The sequence below is a fragment of the Cyrtonyx montezumae genome, unplaced genomic scaffold (genome assembly GCF_038088225.1).
Source record: "Cyrtonyx montezumae isolate F1298 unplaced genomic scaffold, pur_monq_1.0 scaffold_9, whole genome shotgun sequence".
In the NCBI taxonomy this organism is placed as follows: domain Eukaryota; kingdom Metazoa; phylum Chordata; class Aves; order Galliformes; family Odontophoridae; genus Cyrtonyx; species Cyrtonyx montezumae.
In genome coordinates this window covers 5,933,391-5,940,729 of record NW_027072100.1, presented here as the reverse complement: position 1 = coordinate 5,940,729, position 7,339 = coordinate 5,933,391, and the positions used below count along the sequence as shown (strand labels likewise).

At 43.2% G+C, this 7,339-nt stretch overlaps 1 protein-coding gene across 1 annotated transcript; it reads right to left on the bottom strand.

Annotated features, from left to right (window-relative positions):
* Nucleotides 1–1,404: 1,404 nt before the first annotated feature.
* On the bottom strand, nucleotides 1,405–5,091 carry OSER1 (oxidative stress responsive serine rich 1). Its single transcript, XM_065754168.1, has 3 exons — nucleotides 4,823–5,091; nucleotides 2,951–3,064; nucleotides 1,405–2,221 (listed from the first exon to the last, which is right to left on the bottom strand). Exons 1-3 carry the CDS (start codon nucleotides 4,900–4,902, stop codon nucleotides 1,528–1,530), a joined length of 888 nt encoding a protein of 295 aa, XP_065610240.1. The 5' UTR covers nucleotides 4,903–5,091; the 3' UTR covers nucleotides 1,405–1,527.
* Between the last annotated feature and the right edge of the window lie 2,248 nt (nucleotides 5,092–7,339).

The window sequence follows — 7,339 nt, the reverse complement described above, 5'->3', positions numbered from 1 at the left end:
TTTCTCTCAAGTGGTATTGAGCAGCTGATATTGTAATCCTAAACCCTGAGGGTGCAAGACTGCGGTGATTATCTAAGAAACGGGGAAAAGCAAGAGCAGACTGAAAACAGCTCTCACCCTTCGCCTTTGCAGTGGCAGAAAGACAGCTACGTAAGAGCTGAACTGAGGGAACTGCAAATAGACAAGGGACAGATGTCAGAACTTCTGACAACAAGCAAACAACAGCCCAAGAGTACACCCAAGGGAAACGTTTGTCTGCTTCCTCTCCAGATCTTGCACGCAGAAGTTCAGGTACAGCAAAGAAAGACAAAACGCAGCTCATCTCCCCTCCACCAAACAGCTCCTGACAGGATGCTCCTCTGCCACACACACACTGACACTACCACAGACTGTGCTGACTCATATTACAAACTGAATCCATTTCAGGAAGAACGCAAGGCTCCACCAGAACTCTGGCCCAGGACAGGGCTTCTGAAGTGACAGTGGTTCAGTAAAGGTTGGACAAGGAAGAAAATAACAGTGCTCAAGTCTTCCCCTACTGTGCAGCTGACAACTGTTCACTCAGTGGGTCTTTATGCTTGGGTGGTTACATCTGGTACTGTACAGCAGGTCAAACAAAGCTGAAGAAACCTCGTGTAAGTCAGGATCGCTGAAGCCAACAAGAGCTGATTCTGCCTTCCTGCAAACACACTGACCAGAGTTCACCGTATTTGTATGCTGTTTAACTTGAGAAGCAATGTCTTCAAAGAAAGCAGGTACTTCTGCTGCTGCAGATAAACCTCTAAGGCCTGCTGGACATTCAATGAAGAGCTACTTTTGCTTTACATCTGCCACTAGAATACACTCCACAGATCAGGATGAACTTTTGGAAGTCTTCCCTTGTTAACCTAAAGACTAGCAGCTTACTATCAGAGAGGTGAAGAAGGCCTGGTTGGGCAATCAGAAGTAAAGCCTCTCTTTAGGCACAGAGAAACAAGAACGCCTTCTCCCACAAAAAGCAGATTCTGCCTCCTGAATTTCCCTTGAGTGCAAATAGTATCAAGGAGAAGACAGGAGATAGTCATGATCCTTTAAGAAACAAAACCAGAGGCAGAAACGTCCAGGAATGCAAACCTAGATGTTACAACCTAGGGACAGTTTTTCCAAGTGTTTTCCAAAAGTGTTTTCCAAGAAGCTGAATTACACCAAGTTTCCCAAAGAGCTCTAACCACCACGACACCTAGAGACCTAACTCCCAACAAACTGAAACAGAAGGACTTTGAAAACAAGGTAGAATTTCCCATGTTAGGTCTCAAACACAGATAATCTCCAAACATGTTCACGATATTTACTTCATTATCTGTTCCAAGTTTAAACTATAATGCTTAAGCTAGCATTTGTCCAGCTGAAATAATGAACATCAGCTAAGATGAGAAGAAAGGTTTTTATTGCAAGCACAGTGAGCAACGACCAGGTTCCTCCTCACATGGCTGTGACTAAGGACAGGTTTAAACCACCCACCCCTTCTGTTTTTAGCAGTCCTTACTTTCAGGTGTACATCATTTCCGCCATGTGAGACATTTTCTTTGGAATATACAAGTAATATTCCATGTATCCTGAAAGATCTTCGATAGTCACATCATCCACAAAGGCTCTGGCTTGCTCAGAGCAAGAGCGTGGGGAACTCGACGGAGTTCTCGATGGCAAAGACTGGGAGTGATCCTCAGCAATTGTTCTTCTATCAGATGCCAACATCAAAGCGTTCTGCAAGCCAGAGAATTTATACACCTCCATATCTTGCCATCGCTTACACTGGCAGGCTTTATCTACGCAGGCACATGGCTTATTCTTGTTCAGCTTGGACACGGATCGGAAGTCAGCGAGCTCTGCAGTCTTTAGGCTTGCTTTGGATACCAGAGAAATGGCAGTGGGACAATTTTCTTGTGTGCTCACCGATGTGGACTGTGCAACAGAGGCTCCCAAAGAACCAACAGCATCTCTTTTCTGGCTGACATCTGAGGCAATACTGCATCGTTCGTGTACACAAGCTTCCTTTGGGACTGCTATTCCAAACCCAGTGCTATCAGCTGGGGCATCAATGTGACCCTTGTGCACTAGTTGGTTGCACGTGGATTGTGACTTTGTGCTGCAGTGGATGAATTTTGGAGGATGAAGAATTGGGGACTTGGAACGCCGGCGACGCTGAGTTCTCACAGCTCCTCTTGAAGGTTTCTTCACAGATCTATCAGAGAAAGATACAAAAAGTGAGTGATGTTTCACTAAATCACTTATCACTGGACTAAGGGTAACATCCAGCAAAATACCTAGTGTTTTCTGCAAGAGCTTTAAGCTCAGAGTATTTGTTCAGGGTATCCCACTATTCTTGGGATCTGACACTGCTCTAGTCTAGCCCCTCTAATATCTCCACAAGGAACACCTGAGAAATGAAACTCAGTGTATACTTTTAGGGTGTAAAAAAAATGAATAAAGCATACGAGACAAGATAGCCTCCAAGAGAAGGATACAGCATGAGGAGATATCACAAAACCAACAAATCAAGGCTAAAGAACAGCTTTGTTTCAGTCAAAGATGTGTGAAGTTCCACATGCACAGTCACGAAACAATTTATCTAGCACCTAGAGCACACTGACACCTACAATGTTGAACAGCTAACAAAAGGAATGAAACTGTCTGATTGAAAAAACAGTAATTCACAGTTATATTAAAAACATCTATAATGTTTAGGTACCTACAGCTGAACAGCATCTCCTTTTACTTCATGTAATGGTAGATAACAGTCATCATATGATGAGGAAAAAAAAGCAATGCAGAAAATTTTAAATAACCTCTTTAATGAAATAAATGTGAACCTCTAACTTGGAGGCCCAATTACTGGAAGAATTGGCTGTTTAAAATTCGTTTTCAACACAATCACATTTGAAATAGCCTGACAATCCCAAACTTCTCTTACCCATGCCAGGTTTCCTTAGAAGCACAAGCATTCTTAGGTTTGGTTTCATCTGCTGCTGTTCTAACTAGTGCTCTTGGACTTGTCCCTTCACCAATAGAAAGAGAAGCAGTAGAGCTGTGAAAATGAACAATTAATAGCAAAGATTAGCTAGCATTACGAGTATGGAAAAGCTTGTGACCCTTCTTCCCCAGAGAAGATTACCCAAATCACTTCTGACATGCCTCAAAAGAGCTGCCCACAAAGACAAAACAGATCTTCAGGCAATGTTTAAGCAGTCCTATGCAAAAAAATTGTATAACAAACTTCCAAAGTTGATGACATACAGCAACTAGACTGCACATCCAAACTGCACACCTCAGTGTGGAAGCACACAGCAAAGCTGAACCTCAGTTTCCCAGCAGAGGGGGAAAAAACATCACTGAAGAGATGTGCCTCTTTTTCCAGAGACAAATAAACCATTCTTTCCTAAAAATAAATGTTCTGCAGACATAAATAGACCTTGTTTATCTGAAGAACACTTCTGCCTTTGTCTAGGACAATGTAAGCTGAAACTCTTCATACTACTGCAAGTTCAACCACTTGAGCAACAGAATTGTGACAAACTTTCAACTTCTATTTAAGTCAGACAATGCAGAAAATTTGCTCCTTTCTCTGGTGCTATAAATCCACCCCAAAGTGCAATTTCCAATGACCCGTGACAATTTTTTTCAAGCTGTGACTTCACATACTGATCTGGAATTGATGAGGATCAATTAATCCTACATTAAATTGTTTTTTAAGCAGGGCTGACTTCCCAAGAAATGAAAGTACATCTTCACGTACTGCTGAAGGACAGCATTAACTGATATTTAAGAGACAAACCTGTTCTTCAAGCACCTGCTGTTTTCCACTTTACAACTATGAACACAGTAGAAAACTGAAGGTCAAGAGTAAAAACTGCCAGTATTAAAAGTACACCTGACCTGGGTTCTGGACTAGAGATACTAAAGTAATGAAAGGCTCTTGGGCAGTGATAGATTTTTAACGAGCTTAATTACTTAAAAGAAAGATAATTTAGAAGCTTCCCTACATGCCACCTAGCTTCTAAGGAAATTCCAGTTATCAACTTGATCATTTATATTCTGCCTTACAGCTGCAATCCAGTCAGCAGCAGAACTGCATTACGGCCTGTAGCTTACTGAAATTCAGTGCTACACATTCCTCAGCAGAAAAAAAGTGTAATACAGAAACCAACTGTTTATTCTAGATTTAAAAACAACACAAAAAACTGCTAACAGAAAGCATGTACTCTTGTCTTCTTCTACCTGGGACAGTGAGGGTTAAGTACCACACATCAGATCTCCCATGAAGCAAGACAAAAAAAGTATTCCTTTCCATTTAGCATTTTTAGCTATAAACAAAGGCTGCGAAAGTGACATCAATGAAAACAGTTTGTGTGGGAATCATGCACTGCATCTAATGCTCTCCTTCACTGACATGGAAAGAATACTTCTGGGAAAAGAAGAGAGCTGAGTCTCATGACAAGGCTATAAAACAATGATCATATGCTGACTTCCAGAGTACAGTTCTAGTGCCACAGACACAACCTGTGATAGCCAGAATCATGCTGAGATCCATCTCAAGCAAGCTGTCAACTGCTGCTTACTGTTAGGTTTGCTTCAAGCCTGCTGGGAGCTAACAAGGATTTAAGAGATCACAATTCCTTCAGAAACGCAACCTACAGTTAGCAAATTATTTCCATCTAATTAGAACAAAGGCTCTCAGGGCCTGACCTTTTGACATTACTTTACTCTTTCACACTTCACAGGAAGAGTGCTCCCTCCTTAGTCCATTTGCAAGGTTAACTCTGTACCTCCCTGTGCTGTTACTTACCCAGCTGCATCAACTCTCAGCTTTTTGAAGGCTGTCTGCAGGCTTTCCTCCTCCCCGTCCTTAGCTTCTGTTTTCATCATTGGGATGGCCAGAAGCTGTCAGAGTTACCATATACTGCTACAAACAGAAAAGAAACATGAAAATGAGAACGAATGCTGTGTTAAAAACATTAGTTGCCCAGCAGCACCACGATACCTGAAAATAAACTCAAAACAGCAAACGGAGCACACAGCTGAGCTCATTCTAGAAGAATGTTTGTCAAAGTCAACTCAGAACAAGCTTTACGATATCCAGGAAAGGAACAAACAGTCTCTTGTACACGCACTGGCGAAGCAGTAGCAATTTGAAGTAAAATCTGGTGTCAACAGCATCTTGCACACCTATTAAAGTTTAAGCAGGCTCTTCCATTTGTCTTAGAGCTGCTCCCAGGATAACTCCAGAAAAAGTGAAAGGTGAGAAGAAACAACTTCATTAGAAACAGACAGCTTTCCACAACTGCTATTTCCAACAGTGGGGCTTGATATTATACGTACACGTAGTGATTTTACTTCATGTATTTCTCTAACACAACAATAAGCAGTCTTCTGCAGACAAGACTGGTATTTTATTCTGCAGACAAGCTAAGCATTTTATTATTTCTAGAACCAAGGTACGTGGTTCAAATTCTCCTCCTCCTCCATTACAAGTGGATGAAGTACCATAGCGACTCACATCAGACCCACAGCTTTTGGATGTGCTCTGTGCACTGCTGTAGCTGCAGCCATCGCAGAGGACTAAAGGAAAGAGAACATGCTGCTTTTAAAACACATTCACTTTTTATTTAAGCCCTTTAGATTTAGACAACCTATACTTCCTTTTAAGTACACTCAGACCAATCCACAACACTGTAAGAGAGTTAAACTGCAGCTGTTTTTGATTATACACACCAAACTGCTGGAAGAAAACAAAGTAAAGTGGGACTCAGAAGTGATTACTCTGCATGCTGCACTCGCTCTGCACAGGATCTTTTTCTAAACCCAAGTACTAAAAAACCAAAAACAACAACAACAAAAAAGCCCACACTAACAAACCCAGCCAACCCACTCAACACATGTTCATGTTCTCCCTGCCTTTGTTTTCAGTTTACAAGATGAGATATAAGTGTATGATTTTGTATTAAGTAAACCAGAGATGATAAACTGGAAACAGAAACAGGTCAAAACTGTGAAAGGATCTCAACTACCAACCCCAACTTTGCTCGAGCCATCCAAAAAAACCCTTCCTAACCACCTCAGACTACTGCTTCATTTCGTGCTTGAAATGAAAAAAAACCCTTCTCATCGATGCAGTCTCCACTGCCACACATCAAATTCTTTATCCAGGGGTTCTGCTACCCCCATCTCTGCAAGCTACTCTTCTAACAGGATATAAGTCCCAGTGACTGACTCGAGCACTGCTGGAAAGAAGGGCCGTTTGGTGGCTGCAGCACTGCACGGGTCTGTATGATCTGGGCCCAGCCTGCAATCTCAGGCCTTTGGGCTCATTCATTTATTTTAAATTTCCAAGAGGAAGTCATATTTGACCAACTTCTTCTACGAAGGAATAACTGGCTCGGCAGACAAGAGGAAAGCAGTAGATATTTCAGCTCTGACTTTAGCAAGTCTTTGAAGCACCACCTCCCATTAAGATCCTGACAGAGAAATTGGACAGATGAGCCAAGGAGTTACATCCAGAAAAAACGGGCTGAATGCAACCTCGCTGCAGCTCAGCCACAGGGGCTGCAAAGTCCTGACCCTGAGGAGCACCCTCAGGCACCCAGCTGTAAAGCAGCTTGGCATGAAAGGCCCTGGGAGTCCGGGTGGATGCCAAGGGGAAAATAAGCCTACAACGCGCCCCTGATGTGAAGAAGGCTCATGGTATTCTGGGCTACATTAGCAAAACATTGGCAGCAGGTTGAGGGAAGTGATTCTTCCCCTCTACTCAGCACCAACCAGCTCACACTGAGCCCTACACTCAGTACAAGAGAGACGTGGAGCTACTGGAAAGAGTCCAATGCAGGGCCACAAAGATGGTCAAGGGAGTACTTCTGTGACAAAAGGTGGGGAGCTGGGGCTGCTCAGCCTGGAAGAGGCTCAAGGAGAATCGCATCAATGTTTCTGAGTACCTGAACTGAACGGAGAGTGCAATGAACATGGCCAGACTCTGCTCAGCAGTGCCCAGCACCAGGACCAGAGGCCACGGGCACCAACAGGAACACTCTATCTGAATGGGAGGAAATACTCTACTCTTTCTAAAGCACAGAAAATAAGAAGTCTCGGTAAAGAAAGAGAAGCAATCAGCACCTCAATGGCTCAGCTGCTTGTGCGGATGTGAGTTGGCAACTTTTGCTCCTGCACAATCTCACTCCAGTCAGAGGCAGCTCCCCATGCTGCTGCTCCAGCTGCTTGCTCTGCTCGGATTCCAGCTGGACAGGCCTTACTGCAGACAGCCATTAGGACACATGCAGAAGGATGACGTAACACAACAACGCTGAGGCAC